General features: G+C 37.2%; 1 protein-coding gene across 3 annotated transcripts in view; it reads left to right on the top strand.

Moving 5' to 3' along the window:
- LOC150075991 (P2R1A-PPP2R2A-interacting phosphatase regulator 1) overlaps positions 1-27,935 on the top strand; it is a 155,149-nt gene that overhangs the window by 76,015 nt on the left and 51,199 nt on the right. The window contains exons 4-6 of one of the 3 annotated variants that reach the window (XM_090387131.1): positions 12,245-12,333; positions 23,784-23,835; positions 25,131-25,242. In XM_090387131.1, the coding sequence (XP_090243257.1) occupies positions 12,245-12,333; positions 23,784-23,835; positions 25,131-25,242 (253 nt within the window). Of the gene's footprint in view, positions 1-12,244; positions 12,334-23,783; positions 23,836-25,130; positions 25,248-27,935 lie in introns of all 3 variants that reach the window. The other 2 variants (XM_090387130.1, XM_090387132.1) reach the window with 2 other exon arrangements.

Here is a 27,935-nt window from a genome sequence, read left to right as displayed (position 1 = left end):
ACAGAAGCCTATGGCAGATATAAGCTAGTCTGAAATAAAATAACAAAGGAGATTAGATAAGCAAAGGCAGATTGTGAGATATCTTTGGCAAAGGATGCTAAGTAAAGCAGCAAGGATTTCTTTACTTATATAAACTCTAAAAGGAAGGGGATGAATCAGATTGGTCCACTTGATATCGATGTTTCAACTGCTGATGATCCTGCTCATATAGCAAACAAAATGATTGAGTATTTTGTATCTACATTCACACATGAGGAGTTAAGGAAGGAAAATGCTAGAAGTTTATCAAATTGTAACAGGGTGATTAATGATTTTGTAATAACTGAGAGAAAGTGGAGGAGAAATTGTAGAAGTTAAACATGAGAAAGGTACTGGGGTGGATGGGATCTATCCAGTTATATTAAAGGAGGTGGCAAAGGAAGTAAACAAACCTTTGGCCATAATTATGAGAGCATCCTTGGACTCAGGTGAAGTCCCCACAGGCTGGAGATGTGCAAACGTATTCCCAATTCACAAAAGGGACCGAAGGGTGACACAAGTAATTACAGATCAGTTAGTTTAACTTCTGTTCCGGGTAAAATAATGGAATCATTGGTTAAAGATGCATTGCAGGATCATCTAGACAAAACTGCAGCCATAATTCAGACACAGCATTGGTTTAAGGGAAAGTCTTGTCTGACAATTTGATTGGATACTATGTAGTTACAAAGGAACTGGATGCAAAAAATAATTTTGATATCATATACAGTCGAACTTCCCTATAACGAATTCTATAAATCCAGCGAAAAAATTCGTTATAGAGAAATTTCGTTATACAGAGAATATCTTTTTTATTAGAAATTGTTATTTAATTAGAAAATGAAAATGAATCTACATTTATTTTTAATGTATTTTATTTCAAAAACACTTATTTAAATTACGCTTACACAATTTTCGCCAGTAAGTATCACAAATTAAAAAAAATCCGTAATTTTCGTTTGCACAGTACAATTAAAAAATGTCTGATTCTCAAAGAAAACCTCACATTTGTTCAGAGCATTAAAAACATTATCAGGAACATTTTCACAAAACTGTAGACCCATACAAACCGTTTTAAAAGCGTTAATCATTTCTTCACGAGTTGGCTTTTCTACGGGTTGTTCTGATGTGTCTTCAGCGTCATCGTTAATTTCTTCGTGATCATGGTCGTGTCTAACACTGTTCAGCAGTATTTCATCTTCATTTGGATGTTCTGTTGTAGTCAGGTCTTGATCTACATAAACATAACTATCCAGTGTTATTTCATTTTCGATGTTTCCGGACGATTCTAATATTTTCCAAAAGTTTTTCAGTTGTGAAAGGGGCAGTTCATCTTGTTCATCCAGTTGATGTTCGACTTCTGCATTCAATGCAAATCCCGCTTTCGAAAAACAATTTTGAATAGTGTATTCAGTGACATCGTTTGTCCAAACTTTTGCCAGTTCAGAGATGCAATCTGTAAGGTTAATTGTAACTTCCAAGTTTCTATTTTCTGATAACGCATTGACAATCTTCATTATTATTCTCTTTCGATAATGAAATTTAAAATTTTTAATTATGCCTTGGTCCATTGGCTGGAGTTTTGACGTCACGTTTGGTGGTAAAAACAATAACTTCACACTTTTAAGTTTGGCAGAAATACTGGCAGGATGTGCTGGACAGTTGTCAGTTACCAACACGATTTTCCTTTTTTCTTTTGTTATACGCTTGTCTAGTTTTAATATCCAGTCTTCAAAGATATCACTGGTCATCCATGCTTTTTTATTAAAGGTGTAGTCAACTTCCAAAGATTTTGTGCCTCTAAAACATCTTGGGTTTTTTGATTTTCCGATTACTAAAAGTCTTAATTTTTCACTTCCTGTCATATTTGCTCCAACTAGCACAGTGATTCTTTCTTTGCTTTGTTTTCCGCCAAAACATTTATCATCTTTAAAAGCAAGAGTTCTATTCGGTAAACATTTAAAGAATAAACCCATTTCGTCAGCATTAAAAACACCCTTAGGTTCATATTCTTCCAAAATCTTCTTTAAGGTATTGTTCCTCCAACTGTTGCAATCTTCTTCACTTACATTAACACTTTCTCCACAAATAACCTTTTCCACAATTCTGTGGTGCTTCTTAAATTTATCTAGCCACCCAGTGCTCGCATTAAATTCTGTATGTCCCAGGGACTGTGCAAATTTCAGAGCTTGTTGCTTAATTATTGGACCCGATATTGGTATATTCTTTTCACGTATCATTTGCACCCATTTTAGAACAGCTTTATCAACATCTTCGTATATACACAACTTAATTCGCTTCTTGTCTGCTGCTCCTTCAATTGCATTTAAAATTGATTCTCGATTTTTTAAAATCGTAGATAAGCTGCTTGCAGGTATGCCATATTTCTCCGCAATATCTTTTTTCTTAAAACCCTGGTCAATATCATGAAGAATCTTTACTTTATCATCATCACATAGCTATATGCTCTTGTATTTTTTTTTTTTTTTTTTTTGAAAAGTAACATGACTAGCATGGACATTAACCGCAAATTGTGGTGATATAGTGAATGATAGTACGGTACAGTTCTCAAAGTGATTGATAGGAAAAGTCACGTGATTATCACGTGACTTTTCCTATCAATCACTTTGAAGAAATATACGACTTTCATTCATATATAAAATTTACGGTTAATGTATGCTGTATGTTACTTTTCAAAAAAAAAAAAAAAAAAAAAAAATACAAGAGCATATAGCCTATGTGATTGATGACAAATTGTTCTAAAAGAACTAAATAAAAAAAAATTTTTTTTTCATGAAAACCATCTACTAGGAGTCCAGTTAGATGAGAACGGACATATCATATAATGATTGACAGGAAGGTCACATGGTACGGTTGAGGTGAGAAGCGAATGTCACTCAGTAGGCGTTCGTTACTAAAAATCGACTATGGCATCATTCTATGTATTGCCGCCGCAGCACGCTAAAGGCTTACCGCAGCGAATTTCGTTTTCCCCTGAGCCAACATCAATTTACAAATCTATCCTATTTATTGTAAAGTTTATGACCACTTTTAAGAAAACCCATTTGGTTTTATAACTGTAACAAAAATGAAACAAAGACCTTCCTACGGGCGTCAATGACCACAAGTATTCACTAAAAGAATGATTAATTCCAGATGCTAATGCGTAATTTCGGAGGGAAGGAGGTCGTATATTTTTAAAAATTCGTTATAGAGAGACTAACACTTCGCTATATGGGGTTAATTTTACATGTAATTTCGTTTCAAGGTGCAGTGTTTTGCGAAAAAATTCGTAATATAGAGAAACTCGTTAAATAGAAGTTCGTAATAGAGAAGTTCCTCTGTATTTGGATTTCAGGAAAGCTTTTGACACTGTTGCACATGGAAAACCTGTACAAATTTGAGCAGAATAGTATTAAGAGTAAGTTGCTACGATGGATAAAAGGATGGTTGAGTGGGAGAAGACAGAGGGTGGTAATCAGTATGTGCTGCTCTACGTGCACTAATGTTATTATTGGAGTCGCACAGGGTTCCATGTTGGGTACACTGTTTTGTATATTTATCAATGATATTGATGAAGGTATATCAGGCTTAGTGTCGAAGTTTGCACATGATACAAAGGTTTGCAGGGTTGTTAATCACAGTAATGGCAGTGCGCTACTGCAACAGGATCTAGAAAATTTGGGCAGATGGGCTGAGAAGTGGCAACTGAAGTTTAACCTTGAAAAATGCAAAGTACTACATAAAGGTAGAAGTAACCCCAGAGAAACATATCAACTGTGTGGTACTACACTTAAGGTGGTACAAAATGAAAAAGACCTGGAGTAATTGTGCAGTCAGATATGAAGTTTTCTGAGCAATGCAGACAGGCTGCCAGGGCAGGTCATGGGGTTTTGTCAAAGATATACAGGAATTTTGTTAGCAGGGAAAAGGAGGTGATTGTCCCACTGTATAAGGCAATGGTCAGGCCATGCCTTGAGTACTGCATACAGGTCTGGAGGCTTCATTTTAGGAAAGATGTAGATTTGCTTGAGCGTGTACAGAGAAGGGCAACAAGATTGGTGAGGGGAATGAAGGAATCTTCTTACCAAGAGAGGCTTAAGTTCTGCAAATTGCAGTGGCTGGAGACTAGGCACCTGCGCGGTGATCTTATTGAGGTGTATAAGGCCTTGAATGGGTTGAGCATGCTGAATTCTGATGGGATCCTTCCACTTGTTCAAATTACGAACCTAAGGGTGCATAAATTCAAATCGAACAAAGACAGATGTAGAATAGATGTGTGGAAATTTGCCTTTAGCCAGTGGGGCATTAATTGCTGGAACAAACTTACATCTGTCGTTGTGGAAGTTGATAGGTTGAATAAATTTAAGGAGGAACTGGACAGGCATTTGGAGGGAATGGTGTGATTTTTTTTTTTTTTTTTTTTTGGCTGATGCTGCATAAGATCATACACTTGCTTTCTTGCATCAAATGCCACTACTACTACTACTATTTATGCTTAACTTCAGTATTTGCAATCCTTGAGGTTGTCACAGACATTCTCTCAGATATGCCAGACGAGCTGTACTCGCTACCTGGCAGTCTAAAATGATGATGGAACTGATATTCGGGTGACACTCAAGTCAAGTGGACCCAATTTCGGCGAAGTACGGACGGTCTGTGACAGCCAAATCCTCTGCTTGCACCTTCATAATGGTGGGACTGTCAGTAATCTTTGATATAACCCCCAATGCACAAGCACACGGTGGGTGACCACCCAGGTGTGAACCAACGTAAGCAGGGGTTGACGGGTAGTGCCCACATCATATGGAGGAATGCTGCCCCTCTATGTTACCAGGCAGTACTAGGTGGCAGATGACTTTCACCAACTGGTGCAATAACACCACTTTGCTTATTGGAGGCTTGAAGTGGTGGAACTCGTGTTTAGTCTCCAGAGCTAAGTTCCGGCCAACCCTTCCCCATCTCTTCCACCATGCAGTATGATTGATGATTTTTGAGGTTATGATGAACATTGTGGCGAGATCCAATCTTCTTACGTTTCGGGGGTACAGCTCTAAAACGGTGTTCGCAGGCTGGCCACTAGTTAGTACATCGAACCGAACCTATTGGTAACTCTCTAGAAGGCTTCCTGATCAGCTAGTGTATAATCTTGCTACCTCTACTCTGTCGGACAGTGACTGGAGGGAGTCCGAGTATTGTGTATGCAGGAGGCATTGTGGAGGCCACGTTAGATCAAGGATCTGGGTATATCCTTAACATGTGTACGCCATATCCAAAAATTTCATTACTTCATACAGCATGTCCCACACATTTTTTTTCTTACTAATTGAATATACCACGAATTGTCAAACTAATAGAGGAAGCTTATCTGTGAAAAGATCAAAACCTCCCAAACACTTCCTAATTCATTTCACAAATATACGTGGTTTCAATTTTAATCTCAACAATGTCCATTTCCACTTGCAGTCTACCAAACCCCATGTACTTTTTCTGACAGAATCTCAGTTATCAGTTTATTCAACTACTGCTCATCTCAGTTGCCCAAATTATTTGCTGTATGATTCCTTTCGCCTCAAAGGTGGTAATTGTGCATATGTCCGTTCCGATATTCCCAGTCAGAGATTTGTTAATTTGGAATTTCTTTTCGATCTTCTCTGGTTTAAAATCTCTCTACCTCATTGTGTCAAATTCATCTGTTGTCTCTACCGTTCTCCCAACTCCACTAATCACTTGGAGCTCTATGACTTCCTCTCTTTGCAACTTGACATTCTCTTCTCCAACTTTCCTAACAGTGAGGTAATTTTCCTTGGTGATTTTAATGTTTACAACTCCAGCTGGCTACCGTTTTCAAGTCACACCGACCCTGGTCGAGATATAGAGGCTTTTGCAATTACTAATGACCTTGCATAGAATGTTAATTTATCTACAAGAATACCGGACAATCCTAACCATACAGCCAACACGCTTGATCTTTTTCTCACAAACAACCCTTCTAAGTACACGGTTGAAGTGAGAGGTCCTTTAGGCACCTCAGATCACAAACTGGTGATTGTCTCTTCTCCAATGGAGCCTCTATCTCATGGATATTCCCAACCTCGTATTGTTTGGCCTTACAAGAATGAAAAATGGAATGACCTGCGAGATTTCTTTTCCTTGGTCAGATTACTGTTTCAAAACTTCTGATGTCAAAGTTTGCTCTGATAGTGTCCGTGAAATTATTCTTGCAGGAATGGAATCCTTTATCCCACACTCCACTTTAAAATCTCATCCTTTATCTAAACCTTGGTTTACCAATAAATGTGCTAAGGCTGTTCAAGAGAAGAACGCCTTAATTGGCTTGTTTCTAATTCTTCAGTTTCATTTTCTGCCACAACCAAATCTCACAACAATTGTAAAGCAGTTATTAATCAGTCTAAACTGGAGTTTGAACAGGTTAAGAGTAGAAAACTTGCTTCTTGCACTAATGGTAGCCGAGCATTCTGGTCTCTTGCTATTGGCCACAACTTTTGCCCATCGCTGCTCCAACTTCTGTCCAAACCAGATGGTTCTGTTGTCACTTCAGCCAAGGATAAAGCTGACCTGCTAGCATCCAATTCATGTATTAATGACCTTAGTAAAACACCTCCCACTATTCCCAACATGCTCCATTCAATGCCTCCTGTGGTCGTCCGTCAAAAGGATGTCGAAGGATTTTGATGAATCTTGATGCTAAGAAAGCTCCAGGTCCCGATGGTATTTCTCCACTTGTTCTCAAAAACCTCTGCTCCTGAACTTACTCCTATTCTTTGCCGCCTATTTTCACTTTCTTGTTCCAAAGGTGTTTTTCCTTCTGCTTGGAAATTTGCTCATATCCAGCCAGTTCCTAAAAAGGGTGACAAATCCCTCCCATCCAATTATCGTCCCATTGCAATTACTTCTACTCTTTCTAAAGTAATGGAGAAATCAATTAACCATCAACTCTTAAACTACCTAGAAACCTTGCGTCTGATCACCGATTGCCAGTATGGATTCCATTAGTATTGATCCACTCATCATATTTTGGCTTATGTTACCCATTTATGGACTAATTCAATGGAAACTTTTGTGAAACACAAGCAGTTGCTCTTGACATGTCAAAGGCTTTTGATCGTGTTTGCATAAAGGTCTCCTAAACAAGCTTCCATCCTATGGTTTGCCAACTGTTTTTTGTAACTGGTTATCCAGTTTTCTTTCTGATCGCTCACTGAAGTTGATGGTGGATGGCTCTCTGTCTTCTAACCTCTCCACTAATGCCGGTGTCCTGCAATGTTCAGTTCTTTCCTCCACTCCATTCCTCTTGTATATTAATGACCATCTTCCATTGACTGGAAATCCTATCCATAATAGTAATAGTGGCATGTGATGCAAGAAAGCAAGCGTATGAGCTTATGCGGCATCAGCCAAAAAAAAAAATTACAAAACAATCCCCTCTAAATATTTGTCCAGTTCCTCCTTAAATTTATTTACCTATCAACTTCCACAACGCCAGATGCAAGTTTGTTCCAGCAATTAACCACCCGCTGGCTAAAGGAAAATTTCCACACATCTATTCTACATCTGTTCTTCCTCAATTTCAATTTATGCCCCTAAGGTTCGTAATTTGAACAAGTGGAAAAATCCCATCAGAATTCAGCATGCTCAACACATTCAAGGCCTTATACACCTCAATCAGATCACCACACTGGTGCCTAGTCTCCAGCCATTGCAATTTGCAGAACTTAAGCCTCTCTTGGTAAGAAGATCCCTTCGTTCCCCTCACCAATCTTGTTGCCCTTCTCTGTACACGCTCAAGCAAATCTACATCTTTCCTAAAATGAAGCCTCCAGACCTGTATGCAGTACTCAAGGCATGGCCTGTACGCATTACTCAAGGCGTGATCTGACCATTGCCTTATACAGAGGGATAATCACCTCCTTTTCCCTACTAGCAAAATTCCTATATATCATTGACAAAACCCCATGGCCTGCCCTGGCAGCCTGTCTGCATTGCTCAGAAAACTTCATATCTGACTGCACAATTACTCCCAGGTCTTTTTCATTTTCTACCACCTTAAGTGTAGTACCACACAGTTGGTACGTTTCTCTGGGGTTACTTCTACCCATATGCAGTACTTTGCATTTGTCAAGGTTAAACTTCAGTTGCCACTTCTTAGCCCATCTGCCCAAATTATCTAGATCCTGTTGCAGTAGCACACTGTCATTACTATCATTAACAACCCTGCCAACCTTTGTATCATCTGCAAACTTCGACACTAAGCCAGATATACCTTCATCAATATCGTTGATAAATATACAAAACAACAGTGGAGCCAACACTGAACCCTGTGAGACTCCACTAATAACATTAGTCCACGAAGAGCAGCACCCATTGATTACCACCCTCTGTCTTCTCGCACTCAACCGTCCTTTTATCCATTGTAGCAACTTACCCTTAATACCATTCTGCTCCAGTTTGTACAATAGTCTTCCATGCGCAACAGTGTCAAAAGCTTTCTTGAAATCCAAATATATGATATCAAAATTATTTTTTACATCCAGTTCCTTTGTAACCACATCCTAATATCCTATCAAATTTCTCAGACAAGACTTTCCCTTAACAAACCCATGCTGTGTCTGAATTATTGCTGCAGTCTTGTCTAGATGATCCTGCAATGCATCTTTAACCAGTGACTCCATTATTTTACCCGGAACAGAAGTTAAACTTACTGGTCTGTAATTACTCGTGTCACCCTTCGATCCCCCTTTGTGAATTGGGAATACATTTGCACATCTCCAGTCCGTGGGAACCTCTCCTGAGTCCAAGGATGCTCTCATAATTATGGCTAAGGGTTTGCTTAGTTGCTTTGCCGCCTCCTTTAATATAACTGAATAGATCACATCCACCCCAGGTGATTTTCTTATGTTTAACTTCAACAATTTTTCCTCCACTTTGCTTTCAGTTATTAGAAAATCATTAAGTATCCTGCTACAATTTGATAACCTTCTGCCATTTACAAACCTTAATAATTCCTCATGTGTGAATGTAGATGCAAAATACTCATTCAGTTTGTTTGCTATCTGAGCAGGATCATCAACAGTCGAAGCCGACCGGGCTAGCCGAGTGGGTAAAGTACCTGCCCGGCAGCCCAAAGGTCGCGGGTTCGATTCCCGCCTCGGGCTTGGATCAAAGTACTGCAAAAACCTTGGGAGGTGCAATATGGCCACAGAAGCCGATGCGCCAACAACTACCAAATCAAAAAAAAAAAAAAAAAAAAAAAAATCAACAGTCGAACCATCGATGTCAAGCGGACCAATCAGATTCATCCCCTTCCTTTTATAGTTTATATAAGTAAAGAAATCCTTGCTGTTTTTCTTAACATCTTTTGCCAAGAATTTCTCGTAATGTGCCTTCACCTGCCTAACCTCCTTTGTCATCTGATGACAGACTAGCCATAGGCTTCTGAGTCGCTTGATAATTTATATGCATCCCATGCATTTGTTTTCTCTATTACGAGTCTCATTAGTTCATTAGATAACCATTTAGGCCTAAACCTTGAACAATATTTCTTAATAGGTATGAAACTTTTAGTAGCTTCCACGATTAATTCCTTGAATGCTTCCCACTTAGAATTTACTGTTGGTAACATCGTCAGTTTATCCCACTGTACAAAATTTAAAAACTGTCGGAGACCACTGTATTCACCTTTACGGAAGCAAAAACACTGTCCTTTATCCCTGATGGTAATTAAATCTTTAAGTAAATCCCACATCAGTACACTGTGATCACTGCCACCTAGTGGTTCCTTTATCTGCAAATTCTTAATACACGAATGATCCCTGGTGATAACCAGATCAAGAGTATTACTTTCTCTGGTTGCCTCTCGAACATGCTGCTGCTGAAAACAATCATCCAATAAATCCACAAAAGTCTGACTAGTGTGTGAGTGACCAACCCACAAGTTCCAGTCAATATCTGGGAAGTTAAAATCCTCCATTATAAGACATTCCGATTTACTAGCCCACTCTATTTCTCTGTACAATTGTTCATTGTACTCATTCTAGTCATTAGGCCTATAACACACTCCTACTGTTATTTTTGCTTTCGCAGTGCTTATGTCACACCAAACTGACTCAACAGTGCACTGTTCATCTATATCAACTGGATGCACATCTTTTGATTTTATGTTTTTCTTAATTAACAGCATAACACCTCCTCTCTTTCTATCCTGTCTATCCTTTCTGTACACATTGTACTCCCCAAATTCCAGTTCAGCATTCCTTATATCTGTGTGACACCACGTCTCTGCTATCCCAACAATATCCACCTTTGATGTCTTGACCAACACTTCAAATTCATCGAATTTATTTACTATACTTCTAGCATTGGTATACATGCAAGCATACATGCTCCTACTCCTATTCCTAGTTACCCTAACACATCCCATATACCCACCTATTTCAGGATGACTGCCATCCGTCCCTGAAACCCCCAACACCCCACACTCCAGGTCGCTACTTATTCTAATAGAAGTTGTGCAAGAATCACCATCACCTCTGCCTACGGCTACTGTTAAACTATTAGTCCTTATATCCCCCCCAAGCTAGCAGTTTTCTGACCCACCCAACACTGCCTCGATAGCATCAGCAAATAGTCTTGCTCCCTTTCTATATAGGTGTATCCCATCCCTATAGAAGCAGTCTCTCCTGTTAACAAGTACAATCCAGGCTGAAAAAAAATTCTACCCCTTGAGCCTTGCACAATCCTTCCAGGGCCGAATTGATCGACAAGGCTCTCATCATATACTCCCTTCTATTGTGTCTGGTCAGAATTGCAGACACTTTCAAATTCAACCCTAATTCTCGGCTTTTGTTCAACAGTGACCTGTACTTGTTAAGTAATTCTGCCGGTCTCCTACTCCTAATATCATTAGTGCCAACGTGTACAACTATATCACCTTTTGTGCCCTTAAAAGATGATATCCGCTCTACAACAGCATCAACCTTTGCCCCTGGCAGACATACCCTGGTCCTGTTCCACCTATGCTTTTTACAAAGCATGTTTCCCGTTTCCCTGACAATAGTCTCCAACAACTACTAGTTCCTGAGGGACCAGCACATTCTGCCTTGGGGGTTGCCGCTGTATTGTGTGATGACCAAGTACAAGCTCTGGCATGATGTGGGCAGTGGAGAGCCTGATGGGCCCCTCAATTTAGATCTTTCGAGGGCATCCACCCTGTCCTTCAAACTCTCATATAGGCCCATAACAACGCTGAGTTGTCGCCTGATTTCCTTACATCGCGCACACACAAAGACCACCCCCCATGGCAATGTCATGTTCCGTTCCAGAGAGTTCGGCAAACATTTCACAAGTTGCACATTTTTTTTAGGCTGTGATGCGTTGGAGAATCGCCCCCCCCCTCAGTTCTCTCCCGAGTCACAGCACTCGTGCCACTTTGAGTCCGTTGCTTTGCTGCTCTAGTTTGGGGCATGATACTTTAAATTAATAAAATCAATAAATTAATTAAATGTCAATACTACGCTATCTAATAGAGACAGTGAAGTGTAATACTCTATAAATTATACGTTATAGCTCCCTAACTACCTCAATTAAAAATTTTAATTCCCTACCCCTATATACAAAAACAATGGCTGCAATCGAACGAAATAACGGTTATTAAGTATTACGTATATCTACAAAAACTTTATCTAAATTAAAATAAAAATAACCAGCGTAATTATAACTATAAGACTACGTATTAAGTACAATATAAAATAACAATTATGTAAATAAAAAGGCAAACACTTATCGTTTTTTTCGGAGCCTGCAACTGACAGCTGTAATGTTTAGAGAATGAATATTGAAGTTAAATGTAAATAAAAGATAAATGTTGAAGAAAAAGTTTAATATTTAGTAATATTCACACTGATACAATTTCAAAAGATTATTATATTGAATGATATATTTCTTGAGAATTGTAGGAATGTGTAATGACTATATCATAAGAGCTTGAATAAAAAGTAGAAAATTGTATTAAATTCTAGATTTAAGTTGAATATTTTGAAGAATTCACAGATCCTGTTAACTGACAATTATTATTAATTGCAATTTATATAATAATGGATCCTAAGGGTTGTTTTTTGATCAATGTACAAGAGTGCAGAACTGATATTTGAATTTCATTAGTAAGTAAATTTTTGGTTCATTAATCAAAAACTACAAATTTTTTTAGGCCTCGTTGTCTCCTGTGCCATCTCGAGTAAATCAAATTAAACATGAAGAAGGAATGGATATCATGTTTAGAGAAACAGCTCATGAAAAGTAAAGATTTTTATATTTAATATATTTTAAAGTTTAATATTCATAATTATAGAGATATTGGAAGACCTTTTATTAGTCATTAGAGGAATTTCTGATATAAACTGATAAAAACTGCCATTTCCAGTCCTGATCTGAATCTGTTTAATCACCTTTAGGATGTTTTGGAATAGTTGAGAGCCAGGACAAGACATCTAGTTTAATGTAAGCTGGGAACTAGTCTCATCCTTATGGGAGGAGTGCATAGCTGCTAACTCTCTGGATTTATAACATAGACTTTTGTCACTCAGTTTCACCACTTTTATATTGTGTTATATCTTATTGCAAAAAAAAAAAAGTTTTTCTTCATCTTTTTCTTTCTCCAAAAATAATAAAAACTACACTACAAACAAGGATAGATTGCCAATATTTTAAATTAATATTTATAAGATTAATATTTTAAACATTCTGCAAATTTCTGTTTATTTTCAATAATGAATTTTCAATAATGCAATGTAGAATAGCCTGAGGGCTATTCTACATTGCAAAATAGAAATGTGGGATAATGGTTCTCTGTAACCTGCAACCATTTCATTGTATTTGTCTGATGTAAAGCTAATTAATGGTCTTTCAGTGAGATGTCAAAGAAATACAACATAATTTCAGAAGATGTACACAAGAATTTCCATCTATTTTAAAACGTTAAAAAGGTAGTTTGTGTTGTGTGCTATATGTAGATGTGTGATATTTTTAAATTTCAAGACCTTTGAAAACAAACAAGCGTGAAGGCAATATACATATGAGGGGGTATCAAAAAGTTCGTACCCTTACCTAGAAATAATAGCCCTAGAAAGGTGAAACTTCACAGGAACTTTAATTCTTTTCTATGTTCTCTCCATATATAGTAACACATTTCTCCTATCTGTGGATCAGCTGTTTAATGCCTTGATCATAGAAGTCTGCACTTTTTGCTTGAAACCACGATTCCACTTCATTGATGACTTCCTGAGACGAATCAAAGTGGCATCCATGCAATGGTTTCTACATTGTACACCCAGCATTTGTCATTTGTCACCAACTGATCAAAAAAGTTCCGAACATCCGCATTACACAAATCCAACAGTTGGCAAGAATATTGCATTCGACATTGCTTCTGCAAAGACGTCAACAATCTTGGAACCCATCATGTGGAGACCTTAGACATGTGCAAATGGTCATGTAAGATGCTGCAGGAAGATCCATAACTAATTCCCACTGCATTTGCGATGAAATGAATTGTTACATGTCTGTTACTCAGCACCAGCTGCTCAACCTTTGCAACCGTCTTCCTTCTCTTGGCTTGTCAAAAACACTTGTATGACCTCACTGGAATTCCCGTTTACACTTTTTACAGTGTCATAGGATGGACAATTCTGCTCATACACAGCTTTCATTTCGTCATCAATTTCCTGAGCTTTCTTGCCCTGCAAATGCATTAATTTGATCACTGCTCAATACTCCACTTTGTCACTACAGCGTCCTTCCTCAGATTTCGGGCTCCACCTCTGGTGTATGATCACCTGCGGCAGAGGTTCCTAACCTTTGTAAGCCCACGTACCGGTCAACCACATTGGTATCTTGTGACATACCAGTGTGTTAATTAATCAGTACATACACTTGTTTTGAAAAGTCACATGAATAATTAGTTAAGCAAAAACAAGCTATTCTACTACTAAAAACAGAAACACATATTCATTAATTTAGAAAATACAATTTATAAATGAGGTTTTTATAATTTGCTTATGTTTTGCTTATGTTATAACATAACATAAGCAAAGAGTTCTTTAGTTATGTAAACTGTAGAAGGAAGGGGATGAATCAGATTGGTCTACTTGATATCGATGGTTCAACTGTTGACGATCCTGCTCAGGTAGCTAACAAACTAAATGAATATTTTGCATCTACATTCACACATGAGGAGTTATTCAGGGAGGGGAATGCCAGAGGTGAATTAAAGTCTGGCAGTGAGCTAGATAACCTTGTAATAACTGAGAGTAAAGTGGAAGAGAAATTGTTGAAGATAAACATAAGAAAGGCACCTGGGATAGTTCCTCCTAAATTTATTTAACCTATAAACTTCCTCAACAACAGATGAAAGGTTGTTCCAACAATTAACCACCCGCTGGCTAAAAGCAAATATCCAGACATCTATTCTACATCTGTCTTTGTTCGATTTGAATTTATGCACCCTTAGGTTCGTAATTTGAACAAGTGGAAAAATCCCATCAGAATTCAGTGTGCTCAACCCATTCAAGGCCTTATACACCTTAATCAGATCACCTTGCAGGTGTGCCTAGTCTCCAGCCACTGCAATTTGCAGAACTTAAGCATCTCTTGGTAAGAGAATCCCTTCATTCCCCTCACCAATCTTGTTGTTCTTCTCTGTACATGCTCAAGCAAATCTACATCCTTCCTAAAATGAGACCTTCAGAACTGTATGCAGTACTCAAGGCGTGGCCTGACCATTGCCTTATACAATCACCTCCTATTCCCTGCTAGCAAAATTCCTGTATATCATTGACCAAACTCCTTGACCTGCCCTGGCAGCCTGTCTGCATTGCTCAGAAAACTTCATATCTGACTGCACAATAATTCCCATGTGTTTTTCATTTTGTACCACCTTAAGTGTAGTACCACACAGTTGGTACATTTCTCTGGGGTTACTTCTACCCGGTGGTGAGCTATAGTGCGCTCGCATGGGCTCTCGAGAGTCTATTGTTATTTTTTTTGAGAATTTGCAAGCCCATCGTTGAAACGATTATTTATTTTACAAATGTAATCCTGAATTTAATTATTGAGCATCTAGAGCCAGGACTACGGTGCAGCGAGCGGGGCCCCATCCCCAGCATTTTAATGGCACAATCGACCAGTTATGTATTTTAAAATTGCTTCATTTTTGAGTTAATTACAGTGGGACCTCTGTTTAACGAACTTCTTCATAGCGAATTTTTTTGATCCCTTGGTTTCTACGGAAACATTTAAAATAATTTTCGTAGAACGAATGGATTACGATAGACAACTTTGTGTGCATTATCCTCCCCTTTGGACTTTAGGTAATTAGAAAGCACGAATTAAGGGTGAAAGGGATGGTAATCCCTTTTTTTGTACCACCTTAAGTGTAGTACCACGCAGTTGTACGTTTCTCTTGGGTTACTTCTATCCAGTGGTGAGCTATAGTGGGGATGGTAATCCCTTTCACCCACAACGTTAATGGTGTCTGTAAAACCTATGCAGCCACATTCTGAGAAGTTGCGCTAGTTCATATGCTTTCCATAGCCAGCCAGAGGATTAAGAAGATTCCCGACACGGATAATAGCCTCTGGTCAACCTGTGTTGTGGTTCCCCTTTACTCTGACAAGAAGTCATATGTTTTTCGTAGAAGTGAGTGATCCACGCGTTTCAGTAAATTTCTCCGTCTATGTTTACAGTAGCTGGATATCTGAGTGATTCCGATATTTTGCACAGTATTGATAGAACTAGTGACAGTACAATGTAGAGGAGGCAGGATTGAGGCAACTAAGATATTAAGTAAACTTTCCGAAGATGAAATGTTGGCAGATATGGAAACCGTGTCGAGGCTTTCACTGTGAAGAAAATGCTCCAAAATATAATAGCATACAGGCAATAATAATAATAAAAAAAAAAAAAAAAAATCAATCGCCAATCTGCAAAACACCAGCACCAGTTAAGGATGATTGCTAAAGAACTTGATGTGGAAACTATAAAGAGTGGTAGCATGTTCGGGCCACGATGGGCAGCTTGTAGCTTACAGACGGCAATGGAGGGCTGAGGGAATTACCCCGCTTTGTGCAAACATTTTGAATCAGAAAGTTAATTAAATAATCTATATTATTAAACTGCCTTTTCAATCTGGAATTTCTTAACGATTTAGCACAAATGATCGACATCCTTTAGGAACTCTCTTAACTTTCAGAAGCTTTACAGAATCATTATGGTAAAAGCAGATAAATTAATTATTCTATCAGTGCTATTGCTGATTTGAAAAATTCTGAAGTTAAATTATGAAGCTAAAATTTAGAGCATGTTGAAGTTGAAAGAATTTGAAGGAATTGAAAGTAAGAACACATTTAAAAAATTATCTCGTGACAAGTTATTAAGGATAAGTTGTTAATGCAACAGAGTAATTTTTAAATTAAATAAAGAATATAATGATACTGTTGACTTGAAAGAAATTTTAAACATATGCTACCTGGAATTGTGGAATATGAAGGAACTTTCGTCTCCGTGGCAAGACAGTGAAAAACGAATAAGAAATTTATTTAAGCTTTCTGATAAAATATGAAATAAAAATTTATGATTTTAGAGATTTTGTCGAAGACAGTTTATCTTTAAAATCGAGTGAAATTCCCTCTTCAATTAAAAAAGCCAGAAATATCTTTGAAACCACTGCGATTAGCAGTGCTTTCAGCGTAATGAATAATATTGTTTAAATGAATGAATAATGTTGACCATTAAACACATTGCTGATTATGATGACCATACATCTAAATGGAAAACCATTGCTTCAATTTGATCCGGATCGTTAGTCAAATCATTCCTCTGTAATCATCATTCAGCTATTGAGCAAAGCAGAATATCAACAACAAATATTAATAGAGAAGTGAATTGTATATGGCAATTTTTAGAATAAATTTTTCTTGAATATTTGTATAATAATTTTTTTATGTAATCTGTGAATATTGTGTACCTTTTCTAGAAGAGTTTGTTTTTTTATGTAATATTTGTTTTTATATTGTAGAATGTTTTGTGATAGTTTTTGTGATATGGGAAATATTTTGTGTTATTTTTTATTCGCAATATTAAAATTTTATCATGAAAAAAAAATGCATCCATTATATTTCCCTAGTTAAAAAAAAAAGAGAGACGAATAAAAAAGTGGCGTGTGTACCGAGCACACTCGGTAGATATTTTTATGTGAATTCTTCGTGTTTCTTTTAGGTACAGTATTTTGATTTGTATATTGATTATGAAATAAAAGATCTTTTGTATTGTAAATATTTTATTGAACATTCGCAAATTTTTATAATTTCTGGAAGACAAGATACAATGGATTTATGATAACTAAAGTAATTGACGTGTACCTGCGATTGCAACGCATCTAAATGTCTCTAGAAAACAGCGTCGATTGAAGTACCGACCTTGTAGTTGAAATGACATACGCAGCAGTTCGGGGCACCTAACAATGGAATGTTACGAAAATGCGAGATGAAAAAATAAATTGTTGATAAATATTTGTATTGCTGCAGTCATGCTTACTTCAGGAAGTATAATTGAGAAGTCATACTATTAAGAAAATTCTGAAAAGTTAGAACTTGAGATATTATCGTATTCAGGTATCATCATAAAGGGGGGGGGAGGGGCATTAGGACCAGGTGACTTGAGATATCACACCGGTCACGAAAAATGCGTCATGCATTCTAATCATACTACTAGTAGTGTGAACGTGGGAAGCGCCTCTGGCGGAATCCTGCCGTGCATGGCGTCATCCGCGGCAGGAATCTCCAAGGATGTTTCACATCTAAAAGTCGGTAAAACTGTGAGCCCATTGTTAAAATATTCACAGCTCACCACCGCTTCTACCCATATGCAGTACTTTGCATTTGTCAATGTTAAACTTCAGTTGCCACTTCTCAGCCCATCTGCCCAAATTTTCTAGATCCTGTTGCAGTAGCACACTGCCATTACTGTCATTAACAACCCTGCTAAACTTTGTATCATCTGCAAACTTTGACACAAAGCCTGATATACCTTCATCAATATCATTGATAAATATACAAAACAATAGTGGACCCAACACCGAACCCTGTGCGACTCCACTAATAACATTAGTCCACGGAGAGCAGCACCCATTGATTACCACCCTCTGTCTTCTCCCACCCAACCGCCTCTGCATAGGACACAGTCATCTTACACATGCATTTCTGCTGAGGGCAGATGACTGTCCTGTGTGCGAGAATTGTGAAACCATTTTAAGTATTCATCATATTTTAACCGGGTGTCCATGTTTTAGACACGAATGTGATTTTATTTTACCGCTTTTAGTCATCTGGCTGAGCCTTACACACTCAGTTAGATTTTATCTGACAATGACCATGTCTGCTGTTTTTAGCTATTTAAAATCAGTAAACGTTTTTACTCTTATTTAAAATTTACCTTTTATTGTTATTTCTTTGTTGATATGTTTTATACCTACGTTATTATATATCTTGACATGGTGCCTAACTAATTAGGTCACTGAATGTTTAATTTTTATATATAACCTGGTTTGGTGCATTATTGCCTTAGTTGCTAATGCGCCTATAAAATTCAATCCAATTCAAACCCAACCCACTCAACCAGCCTGGAAATTACAGGAAATCAATGTATTATTGGCCTTGGCTTCAACTTACAATATTTTAAACGTGCAATGGGTGTTGTGGAACGAATTACCATCGGATGTTGAGGTCCCACAGTATACAGGGTGTTTCAAATATGATGGTCAATAATTTAAAGGTGAAAGGTACAAACTAAAATAAGCAAAAAAAAAAGTCCCAGTGAACATCAGGCCACAAACGAACCGTTTTTGAGATAATGCACATTTTCTATTAAGATCCGCCACTGAGTGTGGGAACACTAGTTTAGCAAAAAGCTGTGAATCCTTTGCTAAGGGTGGTTTTATTAAACATAAGATAATACATTTTTAATTTTTGGTTTTAACACCACAGGATTTTACAGATGTTACATGATGTTACAAAAGGTGTTCAAAATGCTGCCCTTGCATCCGTACACAGCTTTGTTGTCTTCTCTGCATTGAGTTGCGAATCCTCTCAGGCATTCCTGGGTCATTTCTGATTTGCTGAAAGGCTCCTTCAACCCGACGCTGCAATTCGTCAACTGTGTTAATGTCAGAAGTGTACACCAATCTTTTTACATGACCCCAGATACAAAAATCCATAGGATTTAAGTTGGTGATCTGGAAGGCCATATTACAGGCCCACCTCTACCTATCCACCGTTGACCATACCTTCTAGTTAGGTACTGAGACGTACTCTCTGGATATGGTAGGGGTACAGAAATTGGCAATATAAAATTCGCCACACGCTGCTATGACTCTGTACACCCTCTTGCAGAGCAACCCTCCTTTCGAAATTCCTGGATTCTGTTCTGTTCTTTCTAACACCCTTTCCTCAACATCAGGTGTTATGCTTCTGGGCCTGCCTGCTCATACTGCATGTGCAAAGCTCCCATGTTCTCTATGGTGTTGATGTGCACTTGTTGGGCTGCCTTAGGCAGTGAAATGCTTCTTGGTACAAATGTGCAGCCTCGAGTGCACTGCTGTTGGCTTTACCATACATGAAGTACATGTCTGCATACACTTTACTGTAACCTCTTTCCGTGTTGACTATCCTTTGACAAATACTAGTATGCCTGCTATGTCTCAGAGCATTGAGAGAGGGGGAAAAGGGAGAGAATGAGCATAACCTAACCTAAACAAACAAGTCAGTGGTGGATCCCAACTAGAAATGTGCAATATCTCGAAAATGATTCACTTAAGGACCCATCTTTACTAAGCTTTTTGCATATTGTAATCTGTACAGTTCACGTTTAAATTATTGACCATCACTTTTGAAACACCCTGTAGGTGGATAGCATAATATTCATCATCATCAGATTTTCAATCCACTGTAGGATGAAGGCCTTTCCAGTTCCTTCTGTTTTGTGCAATGGCCATCCGTTTACTGCCCATGAACTCTTGAATTTCATCTGTCCATTTCCGTTGTTGCCTTCCAGGTTTTCTTTTAGCTCCTCTTGGGTACCATTCTGTTATTTTCTTAGTCCATCTGTCATCGTGTCTTTGAGCTATGTGTCCTACCCAATTCCATTTCAGTTCTTTTGTTTTGATAAGAATGTCCTTTACTTGAGTTTGCTGCCTAATCCATGTGTTTCACTTCTTATCCAACAGTCTGATTCCTGATATATTCCGTTCCATTCCTCGCTGTGCAGTTTCAGCTTCTCTTCCATTCTTTTGATGAGTGCCCAAGTTTCACTTCCATAACTCATGGTGGGGAATATACGAGAGCTGTTCCAAAAATATGCAGACTGGCAACACTGCTTCATTGCTATGGAAACAAATTACGAATTTGCAGTCTAGAAATGTTCCCCCACCTTGTCTTAGTCAATTTGTGCAAGCATATCATGTAATATTCATTTTTGTGTTCATTATAACAGTTTATGTGAAGTGTGTTTTATGATTGGGGATGAGAAAGATATATTTTGTTAATTAGTAGACAAAGAATCGCAATTGAATTTTGTGTAAAGTTAGGCAAAAAGTGGTCAGAAAACATTTGAGATGATTCAAGAAGCATACGGTGAAGGAGCCTTGGGCAGAACAGCCATATTTAAATGGTGGAAGCATTTTAAGGACGGAAAAAAAAAAAAGCGTATGAGATGAACAAAGTGGGCATCCGTCAGCCTCAGTGAACGATGAAAACATTGAGGAAGCCAAAATGTTATTGAAAGAAAATAGACGTTTATCGATTTGTGATCTGGCAGTTCAGTTGAATGTCAGTGTAGCAAGATATCACAAAATTGTAAAGATGCACCTTAACGTGTCACATGTTTGCGCAAGATGGGTACTATGCGATCTTACTGCAGAACAAAAAGAATGCAGTGTTGAACTTCATCAAACCTTCATTGACAAGGTGGAAGAAGAGTCCTGGATTAAACATTTTGATCCCGAGTCCAAACAGCAGTCAAGCATATGGAAACACCACGATTCACCGCCTATAAAAAAAAAATTCAATTTTTGGTTCATCAAAAAAATTTATGTTAATTTTGTTTTTTGATGCCCATGGAATAATATTGCAGCACTGGGTTCTTGAGAAACAGACTGTAAAACGAGAATATTATGCTAACATTTTGCGAGTTCACCTCAAAGGAGCAATTCGCAAGAAAAGACTGGAACTGCTTAATCAAGAATGGTTATCTTCTTCAAGATATTGCTAGGCCACATGCCGCACAACCAGTAATGCAAGCTTTAGTGAAAATTGGTGGTCAACCACTAAACCACCATCCATACAGCCGAGACCTCGCACCATGTGATTTCTGAGCTTTTCCGAGCCTCAAAAAAGAGTTGAGAGGGAAAAAATTTAACACAAATGAAGAAGTTAAATCTGCCACATCCACTATCCTGCAATGCCTTTCAGAATATGGGCTGCAGTACGTGTTTCAGAAGCTAGTGAACCGCTGTAAAAGGTGTATAGAATGTGAAGGATGCTATTTTGAAAAGGTGGCTCATACCAACCTCCCAAGTGACTCAGCTCAGAGCAATGATCTCAGTCCGCATATTTTCGGAACAGCCCTCGTACATTGGTTCATTATTTTATGTTTCAGACAAATTGGAATATTGCTCCTCTGCATGTGACTATATTTCCTGAATGTTATCCATCGGAAATTTATTCTTCTCTTGACTTCCAGCCATTTATCTTATTACAGCTAATTATTTGTCCAAGATATATATGAATCCAACTTTTCAATTTCTCATTCTTCAGTGATTATATCCATTCCTGTGGCATATTCATCTTTAGTCAAAAATTCTTACTAATTTTGCATAACTGATTAAGATTTTCCTCTAATTCTTCAGGATTATGGCTTATGATTGCAATGTCATCTGCAAATCATAAATGGTTTAGGTATTCTCCATTCACATTGACTCTTTTCTGCGACCAGTCCAATCTTCTAAAAGCCCCTTCAAGGGCAGCAGTAAACAACTTTGGAGATACTGCCTCCTTGTCAAACTCCTTTCCCAATTTTAAATAAGCTACTGTTTTTGTCTAGTCTAATAGAGGATGTAGCTTTTCATATATTTTCTTCAAAATCATAATGTGTGGGATGTTCATGCCTTGTCTTTTCAGTCCCCTTAATATTGCCTTATGCTGTATGGAGTATAATGCCTTTTCATAATCCACAAATGTCAGAATAATGATGTTTTATATTAATTTGCTTTCTCCATTAGCTGTGATCCACAGTTGAGAATCCTGTCCTAAAGCCAGCTTGCTTTTTCGGTTGATTCTCATCAAGTATTCTTTCTAATCCTTGTGAACAACTTGTAGATATGGGACGGCAAGCTAATTGGTCTATAATTTCCAATTTCTGATTTATCTCCTTATGCAGCAAAACTATGATTGCATTATTCTACTCCTTAGGCACCACACCTTTTCTAATGTGTTTTGTGAAGAGTCTTGCCAGTTTTTGTTTCATGTCTCTTCCTCCTAAATTTAACAATGCGACAATAACTTCACCTTCACTTGGGACTTTTTGATTCTTCATTTTCTTTGATGCATGTTCTACCCCCGGGGTCGGCAACCTTCTTCCGCATAGGGGCCAGAGGCCATGTCTGTGAGTGGATGGCAGGCCACATTCATCTCTATAGCTAATAATTGAAGGTAATAATAATAAACCATAATAAACTATGAATAATGTTTATTTTATTTAAGTAATATTATATCATAAGGACAAGCAATTAGTGCGAGTGTTGATGCTGTTTATTGCTCGAAAGTCTCTCGACATTAGGTGACCAGCTGGATGAAGCCAGATGCAGATTTCCACTTGATAAACTTGTGATTCATTTCTTCTTCTTTCAACCAAGCTAATTATATTCCAATTCACATTTTCTAATTCCTTTTCCAGCTCTAATATCCTATCTTCACCGATGAGCGATCTTACATTGTAGTGGGCCAAGTTCAGTTTCCGTACATGGCAGCCTGGTCGTACCTAGAGATTCTTTGCATCCTCTGCTTCCACTCTGATCCTCTCTTTGCTGTAAGAGGGAGAGTGAAAGCCACTGGGGACTGAGGGCTATTTGTTCATTGTATTGTCATATTTAATAAAGTGCTGGAGAATTTTGTCATGGCATAATATTATGTATAGATAATTAATGGGGAAAAAAAAGCGATTATAGAAAGCACAACAAAAATTTAGGCTAAATACATAGAATATAGAATTCACGTCTAGTACAATGTATGGCCACAGAAGTCTAAAAAATATATATAAAAAATATCAGCACATCAGAAAAAAATAATAAAATGTATATTAACAACCAATCTTTTTTATTTGTTTTCTTGCTTTATAGTATTCTTTTTTTACTTTACATTATTTTACATTACTGAAAAAAAGACTTTTTTCATAAAATTCATAAAATTTTCTTTAAATCAGACATTTTCATGAAGTAATGATATATTTTAACTGACTAAGATAGATGTATCAGACAGCAATTGCTCTCCGCTAGAAATTTTTCTTTGATTACAGCTTTGTGAAAAAAAAATTGCTGACTAACAGCAATCTTTGCTAAATTAATCAGTTAACTTGATTATTCACTGTACATCCATTTCAACTAGATCAAATAAGTTTTTTTTAAATAATTTGTCTATTTTCAGAGAAATTCAGTCCAAACTACAAATGTCACAATCTTGGGAAGACCTCACACTGGTAATTTATTTTTTCTAATTGATCAGCATTTTATATTGGTATTTTTTATATGCAAGGTACATTCAAAAAGTTCCCGGAATTTTACTATAAATTTTTATTGAGTGAATCGTTGGATTTACTAACGTAATCACCTTCAAAATGCCTTCTTTCTGCATACACACACTTCTTTCATAAGTCTTCCTTTTGAAACATTCCTTAAATTCATGTTTTTTTTTAGTGCATGGGGCATTTTCTTTGATGTCATTCATTGTAGCGAAATAACCCCAAAGCCCCCTTTTCAGTTTAGGAAACAGTCAGATGTCATATGGTGCGGGGGATTAGGGAGGCTGCTGCATGACTATGATTTTTTTTTTTTCCTCACATCCAAGAACAGCTGAACTGCCATCGCCATGTGACTTGGGTACATTGTCATAGTGCAGGATCCAGCCATCCTTCCATTTTTGATGTCACGCAAGTGTCAAAACCCCAAAGAGTAAGCTGCATTAATGCTTCTACTCCTACTTACAATTGGTGGTGCACTATGCCCTCATCATTGAAAAAAAAAAAAAAAAAAAAAAAGATCAGCTTGGCTTTGATGTTGGATTTTGCTGCACAAGACTTCTTGGGCTGTGGGGACATTTTCGTGTGTGATTTGGATTATTCCTCCTTGGTCTTGGAGTCGTAAGTGAACACCCAACCCTCATCCCCAGTGACTACCTTTCCTTTGTCTAACAGCAAGCTTGGAACAAACTTTGCACACATGCGATTCAACCTAAATCTTGCATCAGGTGTGTATACTGAGCCTACAGACAGTCCAACTTCATGAGCAAACTCGACAACAATAATTTTGCATGAGTTCCTTTACTTTTGTGACATCATTTCATGACAACAAAGAGTGTCCGCTGTGAGGTTCCATCTTCCACTGTTTCCTGTCTGTTTTTAAACTAATTAAACCACTTGTAAACTCCTGTTTTCTTCAAATATAATCTCCATAAACTTTCTGTAATGCTTGCAATGTCTCTTTATTTATCACTTTTCAAGTTGAAAGAAGAACTTGACATTAGCATGCTGTTCAAACTGTGAAATTTCTGCAATCAGTCAGCTGTGACACACAAGTGAAGTGGCCAAGCCAGTTCCCACTTGGCTTATGTGCTCACTAAGGTCAGTGTCAATGCTCCATGAAACCTTACGATCATAGCACAAACCATTTAAATGCTAGTGTGTGATTCTGAGAATTTTTTGAATGTACTGCATAGTTTGAGATTGAATACTTATTAAAGGTAAATTTTCTGTTTTTTTTTTTTTTTTTTCCTAAGGATGACCCTTCTTTTGGTGAAACAAGTAAACGACCGAGATCACTAACTGACCCATTACATGTATTCACTCCACCTCTTGGTCTTTGTAATTCCCCTTCTCCAACACGTACCGGTAAGGTAAGTTTTTATAGTGACAAGCTGATTATTTTTTTCCCGTTATTCATTTAATATCTTCCTCTTGCTCAGATTAAGAACCTGAGGGGGCACAGATTCAAATTGAAGAAAGACAGTTGTAGAATAGATGTGCAGAAATTTGCTTTTAGCCAGTGGGTAGTTGATGGGTGGAACAGACTTCCATCTTTTGTTGTGGAAGTTGATAACCTAAATAAATTTAAGGCTGAGCTGGACAGGCATTTGGAATGAATGGAGGGGTGAAATGGGAGGAGTTTCTTTTGGCTGATACTGCATAAACTTGCTTTCTTGCATCGTATACCTCTGCTAATGCCAATATGTGAAAGTAATTTTTCGATAAATGTAATTATTGAAATGTTTTTAAAAATTATATTTTACATGTAATTTCTACCAACATCCATTTTTAAAAAATATTCAGACAAGTTTGAATAATACTTGTAATAATTACATAGTTTGATGTAATTTAAATAATGAGCTAATGGTAGTGTTTTTTGTAACTGTAAAATTTAAACACAGAAGGAATTGCTTCCTTTATAGAAATTAGACATTTGTTAATAAAGTGGATTTCACTTATTTGGGCCACCAGTTAACTGGGGCAGCCATTTATTTGGGACAAAACTTAAAGAACAGAACCCAATTGAGAAAATAGCCATGGTTTACTTTGCTTAATTGGGACAACATGCCATTTAATCGGGGCAGGAGACCGCAGCACTCGAGATTACCCTTCGATTGTCTCTGACACATGGTTCGGTTGGATTTCTGGAGGTCACAACCATAAAACAAGGCAATGATCAGGCCACACCTAGAGTACTGTATACAGGTCTGGAGGCCTCATTTCAAGAAGGATGAAGAGCTGCTGGAACGAGTACAGAGAAGGGCAACAAGATTAGTGAATGGAACAAAGGGGTGCTCTTATGAAGAAAGGCTTAAGTTTTGCAAATTACAGTGTCTGGAGACTAGGCACCAGCGAGGTGATCTGATAGAGGTGTATAAAGCCTTGAATGGTTTGAGCATGCTCAATGCTGATGGGATTCTTCCTCTCGCTCAGAATAATCACCTGAGAAGGCATAAATTCAAATTGAGGAAAGACAGATGTAGGATAGACGTGCGGAAATTTGCCTTTAGCCAGTGGGTGGTTGGTTGGTGGAACAGACTTCCAACAGACTTGTCGTGGAAGTTGATAGCCTAAATAAGTTTAAGGCTCAGCTGGACAGATATTTTGAATGAACAGAGGGGTGAAGTGGAAGTGTTTTTTTTTTTTTTTGGCTGATGCTGCATAAGCTTGCTTTCTTGCATCAAATGCCTCTACTAATGCTAATGCTAAAACAATAAAAACAATTAGCAGTCCCCTGTTTATTTGGCTTTTCTTTTAGTGCTTCAATCATATAAAAAAATTAATTTTCAGAATTTGCTCTTTATTCCTATTTTTAAACTTCTTAACTTGTTACTCCATTCTCACTTGCATATATCATGTTACTTGCAATTTGTGTGTGCCGTATTCTTTGTTATTGATTGCTTATCTTTTTTACTATTTTAAATTTTAACCCCACCCACAAATGTCAGTGAACAGAAATGTCAACTAGTTAGTATGTACATATTACAGTACGCATTAATTACGCTATGCACGTAAGTGTAAATTTATTTTTATTTTGCTAACCTGTGGAAAATATTCTTCCGATTTTCATGTATCATTTAATTTTTTATTTGGTAACGTAATAAATTGTAAATTTTGTACTTAATACTGTATATCTTTACTTTTATAGCCTTTGGATAATATTCCTCCTATTATTGCTAATTAGAATTGCTGTTTAATAGAATTAAACTTTAATTTACAAAGGTGATCACAATGACCGGCGCTTACTACATATCATATAGTGAATGGTACTTTACTATGGTGAGTCCATCATAAAGTGATTTGATCATACACAAAATCAGTCGTAAAGCTGTATTTTTAACTATTTATGTGAAACCGCATAATTCGGGCAGCCGCCTAATTGGGCCAAAATGCACTAGTCCCAATGTGTCCCAAATAACTGGAATCGACTGTATTATTTAATTGACAATTTCTGAACAAATAAATTTCGTTTTTTTTTTTTATGTATATTCTGTTTGCCACTTATGAAGGGAACAAAGTTCTCTAAAACATTTGCCATTCAGTTTCACTTATATAATTAGTTTCATAATTAATTATCAATCAATACAATGAAGTGTTTAAAACTTGTTATATCTGTAATTTTTGGTGTCCTTCAGTTCTTACATTGTTATTTTTCTTTATCTTGTGTAAATAATTATATTTACACAAGATAAAGAAAAATATTTCTTACATAAAGATAAATATTTACAACAGTGATATTAAAATATACAAAAAAAAAAAAAAAAAAATTGAACATCCAATTAGTACACTTCAACTATTCACAAAACAATAGTAAAATAAAGCAGTATGCCTAATAGTAATACATTAAAAGAAAGGAAGAAAATCTGCAAACTCTTCACATAGAGCACTTGTTAAACAGACATTTCACCTGAATGAATATCAGTAATAATTTTAGAGCAGTATTCTTTGTTTTAAACACAGAAGAATATCAATGTCATATTTGTTTACTAAGTTAATCCTTGGATAAGGGAAAATCTGTTAAGAAACCTTACTCTATTTTGCAAGGACAGCAAAGCACA

The sequence above is a fragment of the Mastigoproctus giganteus genome, chromosome 13 (assembly GCF_048544385.1).
Source record: "Mastigoproctus giganteus isolate SK-2022 chromosome 13, ASM4854438v1, whole genome shotgun sequence".
In the NCBI taxonomy this organism is placed as follows: domain Eukaryota; kingdom Metazoa; phylum Arthropoda; class Arachnida; order Uropygi; family Thelyphonidae; genus Mastigoproctus; species Mastigoproctus giganteus.
Note: the sequence above shows the minus strand (reverse complement) of the source record. Positions and strands in the feature narration are given on the sequence as shown.